This window comes from Schistocerca piceifrons, chromosome 3 (genome assembly GCF_021461385.2).
Source record: "Schistocerca piceifrons isolate TAMUIC-IGC-003096 chromosome 3, iqSchPice1.1, whole genome shotgun sequence".
NCBI lineage: Eukaryota > Metazoa > Arthropoda > Insecta > Orthoptera > Acrididae > Schistocerca > Schistocerca piceifrons.
The window spans coordinates 739,246,077-739,270,125 of NC_060140.1; the positions used below are offsets into that span (position 1 = coordinate 739,246,077).

The following is a 24,049-nucleotide window of genomic DNA, read 5'->3' on the forward strand; positions in this document are numbered from 1 at the left end:
GAAGGTTAGGTTAGTCTTAGCACTGCCTTCTGCTTTATGATTTTGCTTGACCCAAGAATGCCTAATTAGGTGGGCGACCGGTTTTAATATTTAATGCTACAACTTGCATCTGTGCTGGGAAAACGTCTGTTCTTGACCCACCATTTATTATTGGTTATGCTTTGCTGGAGTGTTTCGGAAACGAATCTCAGTTTGATTGTTCTGTTTCCATTAGGTTATCTCATGGTCACATGTCAAAAATTCCTCACGGAGGTATAACGTTAACAACAATTGCCGTTTAAGGCAACCAGTGTTGCTGTTAGAGAGGGACAGGTCACCCAAACCCCTTGTTGACCTTCTTCCCTTGAGATGAGCCAATTTGTGATCTGAGTGGCCTACCATTCTTTCCCAGATGTAAGCAATCTATCCCTTATTTCTCCCTGAGAAAGGAACTAACAGTTTCAAACTCTAGGATAGTTTTCTTACTTTTACATGAGTCTATTAACAGACTGTATTTTCATGTCCTAAAGGTAAGTACTGAGCAGATGTTGTGTCTCCTTATAATTTTTTAGTTTCTGTATGCAATCTGTAATGTTAGCTCAGTGAAGATGTGGGTACAGGACTAACTAAAGCACACATCTCCTTTTCCCCCTTTCTTTCTTTTTCTTTTTCTTTTTCTTTCTCTATCTCCCTCTCCCTCTCTGTAGTGCCAGGCAGTGTGGAAGGCAAAGAATATCCTAAAGTCTCCTACTGCAAGCAAGTGGCCAGTCTCAACTTATGGATAGTCAAAACTGAAGAATAAGTTACTATTAGCCACAAAGTTGAATTGTGCTTCTGCATTGGAGGAAAATACAAAAATTTATTGGTTGTGATACTAGGGCACTCACTGCAGTTAGGGATACTCACTACTGAAGAAGGTACGCACGTGCTGAAATGCTTGAAACATGGACACCCTAATACACCCTTGTTACCTCATGTCTGCATAATCTACCAGTATATTTTTCGCAATAGTCATAGCGACTATTGATGTTTGTCTGTTGGCTTTTGTCTAGGGACCTTCGTGTGATGTTCAATGACATTGACATGGAATGTAACAATATCATGAGAAGGAAAGTTGCTTCTTACCATATAACGGAGATGCTGAGTCGCAGATAGGCACAACAACTGAGTGTGGTTTCAGTTGCCTGAGACTGCAGTCGTGTGTGTGTGTGTGTGTGTGTGTGTGTGTTGTTGAAAAAGGCCATTGGCTGAAAGCTTTAAGTGTGAAAATCTTTTTGTTGTGCCTATCTGCGACTCAGCATCTCCGTTATACGGTGAGTTTCTAACATTATTAATTCATCATTGTGAACCTAATCAAGCATCACAACACAATGGTTAAGAAAATACTGACCTTACCATATAAATGGATAGATAAAACATCTTCTCACCAAGTGGCGGCAGGGGAACACCCATACAAAAGGATTTAACTTTTACAAGCTTTACAGTTAAATCCTATTTTGTGTGTGTGTGTGTGTGTGTGTGTGTGTGTGTGTGTGTGTGTTTTACCCGCTGGTGAGTAGGTTTTTTATCTATCCGCTTATATTATCAATAATTGATTATTTTCCTTGTTACATTCATCTTATCATATGTTAGTTATGCAACAGTGCTATGCAAATAATTAACATCATGCTCTCACACACTAAATTGGGGTGCTCCACTACCACGCCCCCCCCCCCCCCCCCCCCCCCAATTTTGCCCATACACAATATGGAAGTACCTAACTACAAATTGCACAACTGATGTTTGGAATAATAGAAAAAGTATGCTGAGATATTCTGCTAAATGCAATTACTAGTAGATCTCAATGTATTAGTTTTATGTTTGTGTCCATCCAACATTCACTGTAATTATTAAAATTTCAAGACAAGGAAGGAAAAAACTGTAATGATGTGCTGCCAGTATAAATCTTGCTACTCCCTTTAAATACTGTTCAATTATTACGCCACAATAGAACATCTTTCAAACATATCAAACACAGACACTTTTCATCTCTCACTGTTATTTTCTATGTTCACTTCACATGAATGTCCACGACAAACGCAAGGCGTCCATATACAAGCATATGTAACACTTAATTAAGTATAGCATCATTGCTTCTTGCCATGGATGAATTATACTGCATGTTTTCACTATGATTTTCACATACGTGCCATAGTGAAAAATGCTCCACTCATAGCACAAAAATATCCTAGGAAGAGTTAGGGACATAAAAGAAAGGAAGTAGCTTTTCAACTTATCTGGCGGCTTTGAAGATGTTTAAATCAAAACATCTTGACATATTCATGCTTTTTTACTTGTTAGTTACCTACCTATGTCATGTAATATAATGCATCGTGCCCAGTAAACTAACATGAGACATGGAAACTCCAGGTAGGAATATCAGCAATGTGGGAAAAGGTATATTGCTACTTACCACAGAGAAGACATGTCAAGCTGCACATTGGCACAATTAAAAGACACTTACATATAGTTTTCGGCCACAGCCTTCATCAGTAAACGAGAGACACACTCCATTCACACACACAAGCACCCTTCATGCACACATGGCTGCCAACTCCAGATCTTAGGCCAGAATGCAACTATCACGTGGGATGCAAGCAGCAATCTGTACGGGGCGGGGAAGGGGCAGGGATGGTGTATGGATTGGGAGAGAAACAAACACTGTCTGGTGGAGTGTGCACGGACTAGACTGGCAACAACTGCAGTGTCAGGAGGTTCTGGGGCAGAGAGGTGGGGAAAAAAAGGAGCAAAAAAGGAGAGCAGCACGGAAATACGGGCAGATGCGTTGGCAGAGGGCTGCAAGTAAACCGGGTGGGAGATGAGCTTGTGGCGGGAGATGACAGGACGGAGAGGGTAGAAAGCATTGGGTGGAGGGTGTGGGGACAGTATTTTACCATAGGTTGTGGTCAGGATAGTTACGGCAATGGAGAATGTGTTGTAAGGATAACTGTCATATGTGCAGTTCAGAAAAGTTGGTGGTAGATGGAAGGATTCAGATGGCTCATGTAGTGAAGCAACGACTGAAATCAAGCATGGTCAGGCTGTGTGAGACGGGTTTTTTGATGTGAATGGGATGACAGCTGTCAAAATGAAAGTATTGTGGTGGTTGGTGGGTTTAATGTGGACAGAGAGGAGGAGGTCAACATGTAGGAATGTGGCATGCTGGGTTGAAGAGGACCACTTGAAGCAGATGGGAAAGAAGGTGTTGAGTTTGTGAAGGAATGAAGATAGGGTGTTTTGGCCCTTAGTCTAGATCATGAGGATATCATCAATGAACCTGAACCAGACTAGAGGCTTCAAATGAGAAGTAGTTGTGGGTTAGGACAAAGTTAGTGAGGTGTATGAGGAATGAGGTGGTGAGTTTGGAATCTGAAGGACTCTGGGAAAGGCAGTGTTCAGAAGTGATAAGACCATGGGCATGAGGGATGTTAGTGTATAGGGAGATGGCATCAATAGTGACAAGCAGGGACCCAGGAGGTAAAGGGGTGGGGATGGTGGAAAGTCAGTGAAGGGAGAGATTGGTGTGTTTGGTGTGGTACGATCGATAATGGGCAATTGGTTGGAAGTTTTGGTCAATGAGGGCTGAAATTCTTTCAGTGGGGGCACAATAACAGCCACAATGGGGTGTCCAGAATTGTTCAGGTTTGTGGATTTAGTGGAGTATGTAGAAGGTGAGTGTGGGGGGTATCATAGGGGTGAGGAGAGAAATGGATTCAGGGGCAATGTTCTGTGAAGGGCCTAAGTCTTTAAGCAGGGATTGGAGTTTGTGTTGGACTTCTGGGATGGGGTCACTCTGGCAGAGTTTATAGGTGGAGGAGTCAGACAGCTGGCAGAGGCCTTCTGCCAGGTAGTCACTGTAATTCATAACAACAGTGGCAGAACCTTTGTTTGCAGGTAGGATGATTAGGTCAGGATTTGTTTGGAGGCTGTGTATGGCTGTTCTTTCTTCTACTTAAAGGTTGGTGTTTGGAGGCAAGGAATTTCTGGAAGGTGACCAGTGCGTGGTTAGGTGGGAAGGAGGTGGGGGTGGGGGAAGGATCACAGTTGGTATGAACTAGAAGAGGCAGGGTTCAATGTTGGAATTAGGGTGGTTTTGGCTGGAGGAATTGGCAGCAAAGGAGTGCTTCCATTGCAGGGATTGGGAGGAGGAGATGTAATGTTATGTGTGCCTCACTAATTTTTTTAAAACTAATTTGTGTCTGATTTTATTCTGAGAAGCTCAGTAATGTATGCAAATACCAAAAATGTAAATGTGATTCAAAAAAGTGAAGTGAAGTGCAGCTAGACAGCAACAAACACTTTGGCGCGCAATCCCCACAACGATAGTAGTTGAGAATCTTTGAGTATGGACTCTTTTAAAAAAAAAAAAAAAAAAAAAATTTACAGAGAGAACTGTTAATCTGTATCTTGTGGAAAGAGGACGTGTTGCTAGGCGGTCGCTCAGAAGGTATTGTTACATTTACTGAAAATTGATATTTTAGAGATAAAACCAAGTAAAGTATGTGTAAGAGTTTCCAAACATTTACGTAAACAAATTTTCTGGGAGTTAAGAATAGAAATATCTTGTTCTTGGAAAAGGAGGTGAACTTCATTATCATTGCCGTCTATCAATCGACAGAATTGTAAGTGTACAAAGTTCACTAAAATACAGGAAAAGAAATGCATTCTCTATAGTTTTCATTCAATAAGCAACAACCTCTCATAATTTCTTAATTACAGTAATTGGATTATTTTCTTGAACAATAGTATGGTGCTGAACTCCACTGGCCAATTTTGATGTAGCAGGACGTGTAGTTTGAAGGAAGTTTGTGTACCAAGCAATCTCATTTTCTCACAAAAAGCAGATTGCTGTTTGATCTTATTTACTTACCACAGTGGTCCCTTAGGTATGAAAAGGTACAAAAATTTGGGCTCAAAGCTGTCTGCAATACGGCCAAGTAACTAACAGAGTTGTATTTTACACCTTAAAGAACAATAACGTCCTCCAAATTGTAATATGTCACCAACTGGTGCAGAAGCTGATCATTCAAGGAGGCAGCAGCCAAAATTCAGGTACCAGTTACGACTTAAAGTAAAAATCTCAATCAAAAATCAATCTCAATCTCTCTCTCTCTCTCTCTCTCCAAACACAAATATAAATATTCATATTATTAAGATAAAAGTCATTTTATAGAGAGTACGTCATTGACAAGTCCAGCATGGTTAAATTTGGTTGTAAGCCTAAAGGTGAGGCCTTTGGATAGGACTGAAACTTCTGTGGAGCTGAGGGTTTTGGTGGAACGGTTAACAACAGTGCTATGGGAATGTTTTGGCTCTGGATTTGGTGGACAGCTGGTAGAGAGTTTTGGGGAATGTGGCAAGTTGAAGAAGTCAGCTATGCATGGTTTAGTTGACGTGTGGTGTGGACGAAGGGGAACACTGTCGATACAATAGAGGTTGGACAGTGATGCCCCGAGACAGCAGTAGGAAGTCACCAGGTTGGATATAACTTATGGATGTTGTGTCTGAATCTGTCTGTTCACTTAACTGATGGCTCATTCCACATCTCTGTCCACATTAAAACCACCACTCACCAACAGTACCTTCATTTTGACAGCTGTCATCCCATTCACACACAAAAAAAAACCCTCTTTCACAGCATGGCCACCTGGGAACAGTATATCTGCAGTGAAAAAAAAACCCCTTGCTGATTATGCTGGGGTCTCACCAAGGCCTTCACAGACAGGCACTATCACCCAGACATAGTCCGCAAACAGATCTCCTGTGCCATTTCCCCTCGCACCCCCAATCCTCCCACCACCCGAAGAACCAGCCACAAAGGAGACTCCCCTTCATAACCCTGGACTGGAACAACTGAACCACATCCTTCACCAGGGCTTTGATTATCTATCATCATGCCCTGAAATGAGGTTCATCCCATCTGGGATACTTCCCAAGTGGTGTTCTGTCACTCAACCAACCTCCACAATATCCTAGTCTATCCCTATGTCACTCCCAATCCCAACCCCTTGACACAAAGATCATATCCCTGTGGAATACCGAGGTGCAAAACCTGCCCAATCCACCCACCCAGCACTTCCTATTCTAGTCCTGTCACAGGTTTGTCCTACCCCATCAGGGGCCAGGCCACCTGTGAAAGCAGACATATCATTTACAAGTTCTGCTGCAATCACTGAACAGCTTTTTATATTGGCATGACTAATAACCAGCTACCCACCAGGATGAATAGCCAGTGCCAAACTGAAGCCAAGAGCAAAGTAGACCACCCTGTGAACACAGCGTGCAGCTGAACTTAACACACTTGATTTCAATGGCTGCTTCACTACCCGAGCCATCGACATCCTTCTCTCCACCACCACTGCACAGATGGCAGTTACCCTTACAACACATTCTCTGCTCCCGTAACTATACTGGCCACAATCTATGGTAAAATACTGTCCCCACATTCTCCATCCAACAGTTCATATCCCCTATGTCCTATCATCTCCTCCCAACCTCATCCCCCACCTTGTTTATTTTCAGCCCTCAGCCAATGCACCCGCCTGCACTTCCCTGTTCCTCTCCTTTCTTGCTCCTTTTTTTCCCTGTGTGTGTGTGTGTGTGTGTGTGTGTGTGTTTTACCGATGAAGGCTGTGGATGAAAACTTTATGTAAGTGTCTTTTAATTGTGCCTGTCTGCAGCTTCATGTGTATTCTTTACGGTAAGCAGCAATCTATCATTTCCTACATCGTTAACATGAGACAAGATGTCATGAACCATATACATGAGACCATATACCATCATGTTTTCTAACAAGGCATTAGTCATATCATGTAATATGACATAACATATCGTTAAAGTTTAGTATTCCTAATCTGGAATACTTCCTATTACAGGTGCACCACCACTTTCAGATACTTCTTACTGTGAATGCATCCCTCTCTCTAAAAGTACATAAATTTCTGTCTATTTGCTGTCACACCCCTCATCATACAGGTAACAGGGGGTAGGTCTAACAGAGCTCACTGCACTGAGGAAATAGGGTTCACACATAAAAAAGAGTGACTATATCAAAATGGTTTAATTTAAACACCTTTACAGCTGATAGATAAATCAAAAAGATAGTTTCTTTATTTTACACCCCTAACTTGGCCCAAGGCACATTCGCCTTTTTTGGGGGAGCATTTTTCATTCTGGTTCCCAACTTTTACTCTACCACAATTTTGACATTAGACTGCCACAGATTGCCAACCAATGTAGACATTTTTTCACTCAGGTGACAACTGATTCAGTACAGGTATTTTTATTGTCTTTCAAACCATGTTGCTTATATCGTGGCAATGGATAAGGCTACCACAAAACAACTGGATGACCATTAACTACAAGTATTTGCCTACCTTCTTACAAAATTTGAACAAATTCGCGTAAGTCTGAAACACAGAAGTGGCACGCATAAAAAAACTCACAAAAAGTGTTTTTTTACATGTAAAATCCAAATGGAGCTAGATTTTTGAAAGTAAGTATTCAATTTCATAATAAGAATGCATTTTTTATTTATTTTAAACCATTTCACATAAAAATGAACTTTAAGCCATCATATCTCAACAACAGATAAAGATTACTGGATTTAAAAAAAAATGACTTTATCCATTTATCTAACTCTGTGCAAAGTTTGAACCACTTCATACACATTTAAAGTAAAGAAGTGGCGCATTTCAAAAATCTTCCAGAAAAATGTGTTTTTTTTGCACATAAAATCCTCACAATAGAAGATTTTTTTAAATGGTTAAAACTTACCTTAGACCAAGGTACGACAGACCAGTGGAAAAAATTTGAACCATCAGTCTCGCTCCAGTCCGGAGGTAGTTATGGGTGACTGTTTTTGCATGTAAAATGCAAAAGGTGCACATACACATGGTGCTATTAGTTGAGCATTAATTTCAGCCCAATTAAGTTCTTTTGCAAGAGGAATTAATCAATTTAAATAATCTGCTTGGGTGCCAGCTCCAGGTTGTTCAAACCCTGCTTAATATACTGTGACATAGTTACAGTATGTTTGAATTGCTGTACAAATGGCCACTGGTCTCGGCTAAACCAAGAAATTCCCCATGTTCTTAGCTCAAGTAGGAACTGAGCACCAAGAGCACCCCCCCACCCCCCACCAAAATTTTGTATGTGGCCTTTTCAGACGTATTTGTTACAGTCAGTGGCGGGTCATAAGTATACATTCTGGGTGTTCACAAATTTTTAGATTCAGATAAATATGAGAGTGTGAAATTAATAGCATCTGCCGTGTAACAGTTCTGCTTATCAAGATATTTATACAACTAGAGCCACTGCCTACAATAATAATAATAATAACATATGTAACTTGTCTAAAAAAAAGAAAGAATTTTTTTAATTTTGTTGTTTGGTACACAATTAAATACAGTTTAGGGCACAAACAAAATAATGTTTAAGCCTTCGCTAATCTCGCGTTCACATTTTTGTGAAAGTGAGAGTTTTCATACTTTTTATTTTCTCAGACAAATGTACAAGATCCCTAACACATGTGTATGTATTAGTTGACAAATTAACTTCCGGGCTAAAAATTAGACATTCGTACATTGCACCCACACATCTTATGCTTATTATGCACTTCTTCATTAAATGTTTGCTTGTAGTCATACTTATCTTATACATTGTTGGCCTGTAGCACAGATAGACCTAATCCATCATAATATCAACAGATGTCAGAAGCATGAATAAATGCTACAGTCTCACAATTAACGATGGCTTGCTTTATGGTTCACAGCACCTCAAATGAATCACTGCATTATAAAATCCAAAACTTAATACACTATATCTCATTCAGAATCCTACAAAATAGGTTTTTCTATCAGTATAACTCTAACATATACTGATGTCCAATCTAATTTCATCATATAGTGAGTGAATTGACACATCTGAGGAGTGTGCTACTTCCTAACAGGATTTATACCAAACAAACAGAGACAAAGTCTACTGCAATGTGATACCACCTGATGGCATTGACACAAACTTGTAGTTGAGTGGTAAGGGCTACCTGTGCTTGCCATGAGCTGTGCACGTTGTTTATCAAATCCATATGTATTTGGTCCATAAGGCAATTACATCACACCAGTTGTGCATGCATAAAAGCTCCTTAAAACTTGCACAACTAATGGTGTGTTTGTGACTCCGATGCCAAGTTTCATGGAGCCTTGAGGAGTAGCAATGTAGCATAGCACGGCGGAATTATGCCATGAATTTTAGATTACCACATCTATATTATGTTTAACAGCATTCGAAGAAAAACAATCAATAAATCCACAAGGCGTCAAAAGTTGGGGTGTTCACATGCTCTTGTGCTCTTATACAACAGTTGCCACTGGTTACAGAGCTTCCGTGCTGTAATGATTACCTCCTGTGATTATACACAGCAGATGAAGGAAGGTTACAGAGTCAGTGAGCATTCCAGTGACTGATACTACCATTTGCAGTCCACATTCTGAGTATAACATTTTTTAGAACACAGTGAAATTAACTGAAAGCATCTAAGCCATCAGAGCTCATTTCCTATTTCACCACATGTGGTACAAGGAGCATTTTGTTGCCACTCTAAATAAGAGCTGTATGCAAATAATCAATGTGAACTATTGAATGAGCTTTGTGAAACATAGTCACGTATGTTTCCTACAGTGGAATTAACAGATAAGAATCATTGGAAGTTCATCGTAACAATGATTTTAGTAAGAATATATGCTTTTGGCTCCAATACTCTAAGTTCCATGCATGTACAACAAGAACTTTCAATTACTCAGAAATCTGATTGTGCTTGTGGATCAGATTGCTACAGTGATCTCCACACATCCATTTACAGTATGTCTCGGGACTACATTTTTGTGTAGTAGGGATGGTACATTCAGCTGTATTTATATGCTGTTGATGTGCTACATAGTTCACACCATAGCATCAAAAAAGATTCAACATAGCAGTTATTGATTTTTTGTACCCTTCATCACAGGCTGCTCAGATGCTGCCCCACAAGCAAAGGATGCCTCTCATCACACCCTTGGGCAGGAGCGGTACTGTAAGTTACATGCCAGATGGCCCTAGTGCATGTGTCTCAAGTATAGACAAGCAGCCTGGTCACCCCTCCCCGCATGCACATGGCCACTGCACTTAGGTTGTGCGGGCTATGGACCAGCTGCAAGAATGCTCGTACATCAACTGTTTGCCCACCCCTACCCACCTGTGGCCATGCCCAATCGTGCTGCCTCCTGGGTGGGAATGTGAGCTTGAAAAGCCCACCCTATGAGACATTAACAATGGCTACCCAATATCCATATGATTACTCAGTATCATAGAGAGGCCTGAAAAGACGTAACATAGCACCGAAACTGATTACAAATAAAATATAGCCTATAAATATAGCTGAAGGTGTCATCAATATTACATAAAGACACTATAGTGATTGTCATCAACATTTCTTATAATTATGACAATTATATGAAAAGGATAGATGGCTAATCACCACATAGTGGAGATGATGAATTGCAGATAGGCACAAGAAAATGACAGCTTAGCAAGTGAGCTTTTGGCCAAGAGGCTTTCTTCTGAATTAGACAACATACACACACCCATTCACACTAGACTGGCCTCAGCAGCAAGAGACAGTTGTCATGTGCATGTGAGTTGCATTTGCATGAACGTGTTTGTATGTTGTCTTGTTCAGAAGAAGGCCTTTTGGCTGAAAGCTCATTTTTTTAGCAGTCCTTTTGTTGTGCCTGTCTGTGACTCAACATCTCCACTATATGGTAAATTGCAATCAATGCTTTTCATAATACTGTCATTATTCCATGCTGGACTTTGCTTATCAGTATGTAATTTACAGTTCTGTTTCAACTGTCCATATTTTCTACTCTTTTTATGCAAACGATTTGTTTCTCTCTTGTGTAATGCAATTGGTAGTTAATACAGTAAAGATGGGTCCTTATGAAACAATAATACTAAATGCAAGATGCCAAAAATGAACTTCCTTACCAACCGTACTGCACCTCCTTTACCCCTATTTTTAACAAGCTTTAATACTCGGACTTTCTCTGATCCAAATTTTTTAGTGTATTGCGATGCAACAGAAACAGTGTTATCAGTACTTCCATCACTAACAACTATAATTTCATACTTGAAACTTCCGTTTCGTTTTTCAAGGAAGTCCAAACATTCATCAAGCATTGGTGGAACTGGAACAGGAAAAGAATAAAATTACAACTAAATAATAACATACCATATTTTATCATAGTGTCATGTCTGTTACTAATCAAAGTTGTTCAATATTAAATAGGAAAGCAAGTTCACGATAAAATAAGTAACATTTTGCAGACCATCAGGAAAGTTATCTGAAGATGGCCTAATAAGCTTAAAACTAGTTCATACAAATAAAAATCAGTAAAGCAAAAAACTGCCTAAGTTTTATTCAACCCTCATCAGGAAAGTGTTTCCTAATTAACATTGTTGTCATGTGGTGTCAAGCACCGGTGAAAAATTCAGTTAATGTTACAAAGTAACAAGTATTGTGATTCGTATCATGTAAAATATGTGCAGTCTGTACTAAACTTTTCATAACTTAAAACATTTCAAGGAGGTTGTAATGTATGGTATCAAGACGCTTTTAGTTTACTACTCGATCCACACTTTTAGTGTGATAACTGATACAGTATTGTGAATAATATAACTTCTTGTATCTACTGTCAATACCTTATAATTTGTTATCTGATGTATAAAATCTCATATATCGTAACTTAAACATATTTTTATGCTAAAATTCTATCTCTGTATGATCAACACAGACTATCTAAATATGTTTGCAAATTCCATCTTGAAATATTTAAAATATACTTTAAGTTTAATGAAGAACTATTATTAAATGTACAAATTTTATATTTGTCTTTGAAGACTGTAACTATGCTAGACATTTCCAGGCAACTAGTAAGATGTATTGATGTAATTATGTTTCTGTAAAAATATCATTTGAATTATACATCTAATTATCTGACTACTGTAACAAAATACCTTGCAATTTTTGCATTGTTAAAATCTTATAAAGCAAGTAAGCAGTGGCAGGGGAGGTGGGGGGGCGGGGTGATCACTTGGTGCTGTTCAGAGCCAAATTCCATGTCAGTTCTCTCGTAATTAATAATTTGTGTTGGTCATTTATAGAAATGCATGATTATATTTCGCCAAAAAGAATACAGAAAAGACAAAACAAAAATTAAACACCTATCAGCCTCCTTTCCATAAAGAACTTGATATTTACTAAAATTATCACCAACCACATAAAAAAAACATTGGATTTTAATCAGTCTATAGTAAATTAGCTTAAGGAACAGATATTGCTCAATGGCCAACTTGGAAGTCATGAACTCATATAATGGAGCAATGAGTATCAATTATCACTGAATCAGGGATTCAAAAATATTGAGAATGCTTTTGCTTTGTTTCAATAAAATCTGTAGCAAAACCCCAAGAGAAGAATAACATTAAAATACAGTAATCATATTCCGTGCATCCCACAGAGAATAGACACATAAGCAATGCATTCTGATCAACGTGATTTCAGTGTAGGGAAGTAAATGAAGATGCGGAGGCACCCACTGCAATGACCATTTTGCTATATTGTGGTGGTATAGCTTCAAGATTAGAAAGAATTCTCTAGAGACATGCCATCAACTATGATTTTATCCACCAGAAAAATTTAGGAATTTGTAATGTTTGGTCAGACAATCTTGGTCTTAAAAAATTTGGTTCATATAAGATCCCACGGCAATGTGAGAAATCTTATATTGGATAGACATGTTGAACCGTGCAAGAATGTTGTATTTGAATGCCATCATATATGCTTGGACCAATCCTATAAATCAGTGACTGCAGAGCCCCGTCTGACCATGGGGCATCACGTTTTACAAGATGGCTGGAGTTTTATGCTCAGCTTTGTCATTCTGAGAGTGCACTTTTAAGGAGGCCATACATATCTGTATGGCAGACAATCTGGTCAACAGGGGTGCACGGTTTCAATCAGCACTACGTGGAATCCAGCACTGGTTGCTGTTAAATTAAAAAAAGCAAAACAAGAACTTCCGGATTCATGGCCAGACACAGCACACTGTAGAAATTTCTTTCAGCTTTCATCATAGGAGCACCGCTTTCATCCAACTGTGAGCACTTCAACGTGTAATTGTATATACTGCTCCTGGCCTGATAAATTTTGACATTGCTGCGCGATTAACATCAGTCATGTCTTGCAGCAGTGACGACAGCAAGTACCATAAAGTGAAGTTGCTGAACAGTTGTACGGGTGGAATATTGTGAGACTTACACAATGTTATCCAGTGGCAAACTCCATAGATGAATATCTTAACAGAGATTGTTAACCCAGCTTAAGTAAAAATAGCTCTCAGATTTCAGTTTTGACAGCAGTTGGTCACAACAGTCAAGATTAGGTATTTTGTGTATGATAAGTTTATTAATAGTGCATTACAATGTTTCATTCTGACAGCGTGTTACTTCTGTAAATATCAGCTGTTCCAATTTAACGTGTTGTATTCACCTATTTCGACAATCTCCTAACAAATGATCAGGGTAATCAGTATTATATTAAAATGTTTAATGTTCGTATGTTATACTTTCTGACAAGTTCCACACCCATGAGAATCATCTCATTTTTGGTCTCCGGAACAAAAATTGAACCTAATCTAATCTAGAAGTGTATTTGCAATCATATTGTTGATATTATGTAAATTTTTCCCAAGTTTTTGTTACTAGATATAAGTCACAACCCTAAATGGAAAAATCACAGTTAATTAAGCACTTTAGTTTACCTGCATTTACAATATGCATCATCACTGCTGTAGGAGATCTAAAACTGAAGAAACTAGTTTATTCCACATATTTCCACTCGCTAATGAGTTACGGTAGATAAATTTTTGGAGGAAACTTGATTCTCAAGGACAATATTTTGTAGACTACAGAAGCAATTTATAATAATTCTGTCTGGTGTTAATTCTAGAACATCTTGCAGAGAGTTCTCAAGAAAACAAACTTTGGCAACCATTTCACAATAGATATATATTGAGTTGCAGACAGGCATAACTAAAAGACTGTTACACACTTAGCTTTTAGCCAAAGCCTTCTTCAGAAAAGAAAAGAGAACATACACAGTCACACAAGCAAGCACACCTTACACATACATGAGCATTCTCTGCAGCTGCTGTGGTTAGAATGTGTGATTATCAATATTTCTCTTTTCTCAAAAACAGAGAGAAGCAAGAATATAGTACCAGGACAAAACAGCCTCTACAAAATCGTCATGGGATTAACGTTAGTGCAAAACGGATTTAGATAGGGTACACAGTACACGTATATTCAACAACTTATCAGATCAAATTAAAACATGAGGGCTATCCAGAATGAAACAGGTAATTTGAAATAAAAAATTAGCAATACGAAAAAACCAAATTTCATTATTATAGAAATCTGAAATTGCAACCACTGGTTTGTACCAGCATGCAGTTCAGCGTCACTACCAAATCATCGTGTAGTGAGTCACGTCTTCATTGCTGGGAAAGAGGTGGCGGTTGCTCAGTGCCAAATCCGAGCAGTATTGTGGATGATCAAACGCCTCTTAGCCAAAAACCATTAGGATCTCTTCGGTACAACTGGCCATTGAGGACATGCATTGTCATGAAAACAACTAAACTTTTGTGTGAGTAAGTTTTCCGTGACGCTTGTTTTATATCACCTGCCTTAACTTTGTCAGTGTTTGACAATACCTAACTAAGTTAATTGTTGTGCCACATCCAAGGAAATCAATGAGAATCATTCCATTTGAGTCCCAAACACAGTGGCCATGATCTTTCTAGCTGACAGAATTTGCAAACACAGCCTTGGTTTCTGCGAGAATTTATGCGTTTCATTCCATCAACTGCCTTTTCCTTTAACAACTAAGATGCTTCATCCAAGTCTCATCCCCAGTTACGGTATGATCAACAACTCTCTTACAATTTTCTCATAATCTTCAAGGAAGGTCATTGCTGCAACACACACTATTTTTTGTGGTCTTCCATTAGGATTTTGGGAACTCACCGAGCAGAAAATATCTGGTAACCAAGGTTCTCCGCCACAGTTTCATGCAATAAAACTCTGTCAATTTTGGAGGAAATGTCACGAAACTTCTGTAATCAAAACTCACAATAAATTTCAATTTGGTTGCAGTTTTTTGCAAACAAAAACCTAATTGCAGAATGCACCTCACAAGTGGCAGTATTTTCTATTGCAGTGCATATTTTTAACACATCACAGAAAGCACAGTAGTAGGGACACATACCGCTCACTACCAGTGCTGGATGTGTACTGAGTGTAGGAATGTTATTGCAGCAAGATGGCAGCTGTAGCTATGCCCACTGCTGCGATACACAAAAATGTCTGTTACTTTCTGGATAGCACTCATATGATGTTTAGGCAACTCTTTCTATACTACTGTAAAGTGTCTGCATAGAAGCTCGCAATGTTAATGTTTTGGGTTATTTTATAATATAATTGGCACTCACTGTAATACAGAATAACTGCTGTAATGTAACATTGTTCTTTGGGAGATGCAACTCACCAGGCAGACTGTTGGTATCTGAGACCACATGTGCTTTATGTAGCAGAGAGAATGAGGTACTAGCACACTGTGCAGGGTGATGACAACTTGTGGCCTGCAAATATTACTCTGTTGAGTTGGTTTGTGGTAGACACTAAGTACCACTGTAGTGATAGCTTTTCTTCTAACCATGAGAGCTGTGATCTGTTTTCACTTCCATTGTGAACTGAATATTCATGTGAAGAGAGTACAAATACTGAAGAAACACAGGAAATGTCTCCATTCCAGGGGGCACACCACAAATATATTGCCTACATACCATCAGAACAGTTAGAGACTCACCAACTGCAAAGGTTTTACCTCGAAGTCTTCCATAAAATAGTTAGCCACCATGGGAGACAGGGGACTTGCTACGGTGTCACTGAACATTTGTCCAAAGTACGGGATATTGAGTAAGAAGTAGATTGAGGTAAGAATGTGTTTAAACAATGGCACACTGTCTCTCTCAGACTTGCTGCTGATAAGCTCTAGTGAGTCCTACAGAGATACTTTCAAATATAAAGATACAACATCAAATCTAACCAAAAGATCTGACAGTTGTAGTTTAAGGGTCTTTGGTCATGCTATGAAGTCCTCTGAATTCCAGATGTAATTGTCACATTTGTCAATGAGAGGTCCCATCAGTGAAGTAAGATGTTTAGTCAGGAAATAGGTGGGCATTCTAATGTTGCTTACTACTAGGCTAAAGAGGAAACCCTTCCTTATGAATCTCTGGCAGGCCACACAGTTTTGAGGGAACTGCAGCCTGTTGGCGCAGGCCCTCGATTACATTTGTTGGAACAGAACTCTTCTTGAGAAGGTCTAAAGATTTTCTCTGAACCTTGCAAATCGGATTCTCTCTTCGCTAGCAATATGCAGGGTCATCGAGCAAAGCCTCTATCTTGCTGTTGTAGTCATCCGTGAGAGAAGGGCAGTGGCTTTCCCTTCATCAGTAGATAAAAAAAACGAGGTTTTGGTCTGCTCTCAAGTCTCCCAGAGCTTTCCTTTCCTCTGAAACGATATTAAAGTTTTTATATGGGGCTCACGTTCAAATCCAGCAGGTATCCCTCCAAATCTATTCTGCAATGTCACTGGGAAGTTTTGAAATTTCCTGCTCTATACTAGCTTTTCACAAGTTGGATTGGAGTTGCCCAGATGTTGGTGCAAAGTTCAGACCTTTCTCAACCAACAAAGCCAATGTGATGCATTTTCTTCTTTGCATTTGGGTCTCAAGGAGAGTGTACTTTGCCATTTGGTGAACCTTAGCATGCTGTTTATTCCAGCCTGTTACTTCCAGGTACTGCTACCTACCCAATCCCAGAATACAGCAGAGACATTCAAAGAGATCGTCAGATACAGTGATAGTAATGGACACCATGCGCAGTTCCCATCACATATAAGGTACCCTCTCTTCCACTAGGACTGCACTTGCCCATCACTTAATTCTAACAACAGTCACAGAGACATTGTCAAATTCACCTCTGTCACTGGCCATCTCCTCTCAGTAGAGGTGCCAGATCTGACTTTTCAGGTTTTCCCAATGAACTTGTTGCAAATACACTTCTCAAGTTCACCACCAAATAATGACATATCCAGAATTCAGAGAACTTCATAGGACACCTGAAGACATTTCAACTACAAGCATTGAATCTTTTGGTTGGCTTTCAAGTAGTCTCTTCATTTATGAAAGTACCTCTGCAGAACTGGAGCTTACCATCAGCAGCAAGTTTGAGAAAGATATTGTGGCACTGTTTAAACATGTGCTTACCTCAGTCTATTTCCTATACCTCAATCTATTTCCTAGTCAATAATCACTATTCTGAAGAAGTGGACAATGTGACCAGGAGAAGACGTTGTCTCCCATGGTGGCAACTACTTTAAGGAAGACTGTAGTCAGAAAGTCTCCAACCTTCCTGTTTCTGACGGCATGTAGACAATTCATTTGTGGTGTGGCCACACAGAACACAGACATTATCTATATTTCTCCAGCATTTGAACCCAATCCATCTGAATATTCAGTTCACTATGGAAGTGAAAAATTAGATGGCAGCTTACCATTCCTGGGTACCACAATACCCTGGAACATAGTGTCTACCAGAAGCTGACTAACACAGAGTTGTACTGGGGTGCACAAGTTCTTGGCAGTTTTCCGTAAGTTTAATAAACACAACGGATACACATAATAGAGACTTTAGTCAGCAATAATATATTCTCCTTCACTATTTACAACAGTCTGGCAACGTTGTGGTAACTTTTTGATTCTGCGGCTGTAGAAACTTGTCACCACATTCGGAGTACATTTTCATCCAGATAGGAAATTCCTTGACTGTTGCTTGGTAGAGATCAGAAAAGGTGAAAATCTGATGGTGTAAGGTCAGGGGAATAAAGTGGGTGCAAATGACTTCCAACCCAACTCCTGTACAGTGTTTTTGCAGAATGCATGCGAGTGTTACCATGGAGTAGCATCATTTCACACAGTCTTCCTGGTCGTTGTTCTTGGATTGCATCCACAAGACGTCTCATTTGTAGACAATAAATGTCAGCAGTAAAGGTTACACGTAGGGAATCAATTCATAGTAGACCACACATTGTCACTTTTCCACAATATGCATAACATTACCTTTCGGGCACGAATGTAGGTCTTTGTATGGGGAATTGCTGCTTTGTTTGGACTCAGTCATTTCTTTCTTTTCCTATACGTTAGCATATAGACTTCGTTTCTTGTCACCAGCAGTGATACAGGAAGGGAACGGTTGGACTTGTTCGTGAGCCAATTGAGGACGAGCAAGTAGAGACGCACTTAATATGACCGCCTGCTGATTTTTGTGAGTTTGGCTTAAAAGTGTACAGTACCCATGCAGTCGATTTTTGTACTTTCCCCATTGCATGCGATTGTCTCATGATGGTAGAATGATCACATTTCATCACATTTGCCAGTGCTCGATTACACTGATGTGGATCATTGAGGATTAAAGTGTTCAAAACTATTTTCAAATCCTGAAGGTCTTCCTGAACCTGGAGAGTCACTAATGTCAAAATGATCCTCCTTAAAATCAGAAAACCATTTTCTTGTCATACCCTGTCAAATGGCATTATCTCCATAAACAGCGCAAATGTTTCTGGCTGCCTCTGCTGCTGTCACCCATCTATTAAACTCAAACAGAAGAATATGTTGGAACTGTTCTAATTCTCCACTTGGAACTCCATTTTCTAGCACCCGCAGCTCCACTCACTTTCTCCAAATGACAAAATGTAATCTCAATTAGCAACAATGAACTACAAATAAAAAATGACAATTGATAAACAAACACATAGCAACTACAAAAACTCTAGGAATTTAAGCACCAACCTACTATTTACAGGCCAGAACCTGTCATCACTCTGCACTATGTGGAAATGTCTACATTCTCTGGTATGCGGAACACATACGGTCTCTGATAACAAGTCTGCCGAGTGACCTGCATACCCCAAAGAAAAGTGTTCCAACAAAGCGGTCATTCTGTCAGTCAGATACACAATGCATTACATACATACACACATATACATACATACATTAATACTTAATCCACAGATCATGAATACAGCACTTCATAATGATGTGGAACGTGTCACTTTAATGTAAGTTTTCTTTACACAAAATAATAATAATTATTATTATTATTGTTATTATTATTTACAGCTACTACATCATATTTAAAAATTCATATATTGAGTAGAAGAAGTTGTCATTCAGAAATTCTTTTAATTTGTTTTTTAATGTTGGTTGGCTAAATGTCAGATGTTTAATGCTATTTGGCAAATGACCAAAGATTTTTACGGCAGCATGGTTCACCCCTTTCTGTGCCAAAGACAGATCTAACCCAGAATAATGAAGATCATACTTTCTTCTAGTGTTGTAGTTATGCACATCACTGTTATTTTTGAATTAGGATGGGTTATTAATAGCAAATTTCATAAGTGAATGTATGTATTGCAAAGGTACTGTCAATATCCTGAGTTCCTTAAATAAATGTCTGCAAGGTGATCTTGGGTGGGCTCCAGCTATTATTCTGATTAAACACTTTTGCACAATGAATACTTTTTCTCTTAATGATGAATTACCCCAAAATATAATGCCATATGAAAGCAATGAATGAAAACAGGCACAGTAGGCTAATTGACTGATATGTTTATCACCAAAATTTGCAACAACATCATCAATGTATTTCTTCCAATTCAATTTCTCATCAACGCACACACCAAGAAATTTTGAATATTCTGCCTTAGCAACAGACTTCTGTTTATAGTCTATATTTATCAATGGTGGTATGTCATTTTCTGTACAGAATTGAATCCACAGTGTTTTCTCAAAATTTAGTGTGAGTCTATTTGTAGAGAACCACTTAATAATTTTCTGAAAGACACTATTTACAATTTACTCAGCTGATTCTTGTTTGTTGGATGTGATTCTATACTTGTATCGTCAGCAAAAAGAACTAGCTTTGCATCTTCATGAATACAGAGTGGCAAGCCATTAATATATATATTAAGAACAATAAGGGACCCAAGACTGAACCCTGTGGGACATCATTCTTGATACTTCCCCAGTTAGAGGACTCTGCTGATTTTTGCAGACTATTTGTACTGTTAATTTCAACCTTCTGTGTTGTTCCAATTAAATATGAATTAAACCATTTGTGCACTGTCCCACTCATACCACAATACATAAGCTTATCTAGAAGAATTACATGATTCATACAGTTGAAAGCCTTTGAGAGATCACAGTTATTCAACGCATTCAATATTTGATCAGTGGAAGCATATGTAGCATTTTCTGTTGGAAAGCCATTTTGAAAACCAAATTGACATTTTGTTAGTACCTGATTTTTACAGATATGTATTGCTGCTCTTGAATACATTACTTTTTCAAGAATTTTTAATAAAACCGTCAGAAGTGACACTGGGCAGTAGTTGTTAGCATTAAACCTGTCCCATTTCTTATGCAATGGTTTAACGATAGCGTATTCCAGTCTATCTGGAAAAGTGCCCTGTTTCAGTGAGCTATACATATGTGGGTGAGGATCCTACTTATCTGCTGGGAACAAGATTTTAGTACTATGTTGGAAATGCCATCAATTCGATGTCAGCTTTTACTTTCGAGTGAATTTATTATTATCCTAATATCAGTAGCACAGGTGGGTTGTATTTTAATTTTATCAAATTGCACAAGTATTGCCTCTTCTATATGCTGCCTATCATTTTCTAATGAATAGCTGGATCCTATTTTCTCTACAACACTTAAAAAATGATTATTAAAAATGTTTTCTACTTCTGACATCTTGTCATTGAGTTTATTCTTTTCATTGAGTTTGTTAGAAATACAGTCTTCCTGCACTCTCGGTTGCCCTGTTTCCCTTTCAACAATACTCCAAATTGTTTTAATTTTATTATCAGATATGCTAATCTCAGATATAATGCACACACTTGTGGACTTTTTTTTAAAAAAATCTTATTATAGTGCACTAGTTTTTACAATGGTGTACTGTTTCTGGATCATTACTCTTCCTAGCTACAAGATACATTTCCCTTTTCTGTTCACAAGATATTTTTTATATCTTTAGTACACCAAGGCATTCTGATCAAAGCAAGTTTAATGTAGGGAAGAAAATGAAGATGCAGAGGCAACACTGCAATGGCCTTCTTGCCATATTTTGGCAGCATGTCTCCAAGAAAAGAAAGAATCATCAAAAGTCACAACATCAAATGTCTCATATATATCAGCGAAATTGAAGAAGCTCTTAGGCTTAGAAAATGCGGCATATATAACATCCCATGGCAATTTGGGAAATCTTATATTAGGCTTACATGTTGAAACACACATCTCAAAACAGATATCTTCAGGGGGGAACGGTTCCGCTGGCGTGCACTGTCCACTTATAAAGAGAGCGAGTGACCTTCATTACGTAACGCACTGATAACGGACTTAGACTCTGAAGGCACCATAGGGAGAGAGTTATCCCGTACACGTGCTGTAGTAAAACTAGCAGCATGCGTATCCTACTGCACCGAGCCAAGTCGGGCTGGTTGCAATCCAACTCACTAGGCGCTCAGCGGGCAGTGCGGCACTATGTTTTCGAATTTTTTCAAACTGTTGCATCCTTGAGCCCCTGGCTCGCGATGTACGTCTAGCGGTTACAAAGGTCAAGGATCACACTTTATTAATAACTATAGTACAGAGTAATATCACCAGTTACAGTTACATTTTCAGCCAGTACACCAAGCCCTTTCATCCATACATGAATTTTTTCATCATTACTAACTTTTCTACAAGAGCGTGTATACAATGTAAATGGCATATTACTATAAACGTAACTAGTGCTACTTCGGGTCAATTCAACAATGCCAAGTCTTGTAGGCGATGACATCTTGATCGACTCAAGCAGTAATCTTAAATGGACCTATATTCTTCCACGGCTGTAGGGTCAACTTTACACTGGATGTCGCTACTGGAAATTCTGGTAGTGGTTGGTTTACCCTAGGTATTGTTCATTGTGAGAAAACCTCTCTTCCTGGACTTGAATCATTCACCAATCAATATGTCATCGCCTACAAGACTTGGCATTGTTGAATTGACCCGAAGTAGCACTAGTTACGTTTATAGTAATATGCCATTTACATTGTATACACGCTCTTGTAGAAAAGTTAGTAATGATGAAAAAATTCATGTATGGATGAAAGGACTTGGTGTACGTGCTGAAAATGTTACTGTAATTGGAGATATTACTTTGTGGTATAACTATTAATAAAGTGTGATCCTTGACCTCTGTAATTGCTAGATGTACATCGCGAAACGGGGGCTCAAGGATGCAACAGTTTGACACCATCACCATACCACCTGGGACAACCTGATAAATCAGCTGTATCGGAGCAGTTCCTGAACATGGGGCATCACATGTTTCACAAGAAGACTGAAGTTTTAGCCTGAACATCATCATTCTAGGATTGTGTTGTTAGAAATACAGTCTTCCTGTGCTCTCGGTTGCCCTGTTTCCCTTTTAACAATACTCGAAATTGTTTTAATTTTATTACTAAAAGAGATGCAGGTTTACAACCAAGTATTGCCGCAAATCTACATCTACATCTATATGGATACTCTGCAAATCACATTTAAGTGCCTGGCAGAGGGTTCATCGAACCACCTTCACAAGTCTCTATTATCCCAATCTCATATAGCGCGGGAAGAATGAACACCCAGGTCGGTGTCAACAAAATATTTTTATATTCAGAGGAGAAAGTAGGTGATTGGAATTTCGTGAGAAGATTCCGCCGCAACAAAAAACGTCTTTGTTTTAATGACGACCACCCCAAATCCTGTATCATTTCAATGACACTCTCTCCCTACTTCGTGATAATACAAAACGTGCTGCCCTTCTTTGAACTTTTTATATGTACTCCATCAGTCCTATCTGGTAATGATCCCACACCGTGCAGCAGTATTCTGAAAGAGGACGGACAAGCATAGTGTAGGCAGTCTCCTTAGTAGATCTGTTACATTTTCTAAGTGTCCCATCAATAAAACACAGTCTTTGGCTAGCCTTCTGTACAACATTTTCTATGTGTTCCTTCCAATTTAAGTTGTTCATAATTGCAATTCCTAAGTATTTAGTTGAATTTACGGCCTTTAGATTTGACTGATTTATCATGTAACTTAAGTTTAACAGATTCTATTTAGCACTCATGCGGACGACCTCACACTTTTCGTTATTTAGTCAACTGCCAATTTTCACACCATACAGATATCTTTTCTAAATCATTTTGCAATTTGTTTTCATCTTCTGATGACCTTATTAGTCGATAAATGACAGCATCATCTGCAAACAACCTAAGACAGATTGCTCAAATTGTCTCCCAAATCATTTATATAGTTAAGGAACAGCAAAGGACCAATGACACTACCTTGGGGAACGCCAGAAATCACTTTTGTTTTACTCGATGACTTTCCATCAACTACTATAAACTGTGACTTCTCTGACAGGAAATCACGAATCCAGTCACATAACTGAGACGATATTCTGTAAGCACACAATTCACTACAAGTCTCTTGCGTGGTTCAGTGTCAAAAGCCTTCCAGAAATCAAGAAATACAGAATCAATCAGAATTCTCTTGTCAATAGCACTCAACACTTCATGTGAATAAACAGCTAGTTGTGTTTCACAAGAATGATGTTTTCTAAATCAGTGTTGACTGTGTGTCAATAGACCGTTTTCCTTGAGGTAATTAATAACGCTCAAGCACATATATGTTCCAAAATCCTACTGCATACTGACATTAATGATATGGGCCTGTAATTTAGTGGATTACTCCTGCTACCTTTCTTGAATATTGGTGTGATC

At 38.8% G+C, this 24,049-nt stretch overlaps 1 protein-coding gene across 1 annotated transcript in view; it reads right to left on the reverse strand.

Annotated features, from left to right (window-relative positions):
- Nucleotides 1-24,049, reverse strand: part of LOC124789654 (dolichyl-phosphate beta-glucosyltransferase) — a 123,026-nt gene that overhangs the window by 69,516 nt on the left and 29,461 nt on the right. The window contains exon 3 of the mRNA XM_047257087.1: nucleotides 11,041-11,240. Within this exon, the coding sequence (XP_047113043.1) occupies nucleotides 11,041-11,240 (200 nt within the window). The remainder of the gene's footprint in view (nucleotides 1-11,040; nucleotides 11,241-24,049) is intronic.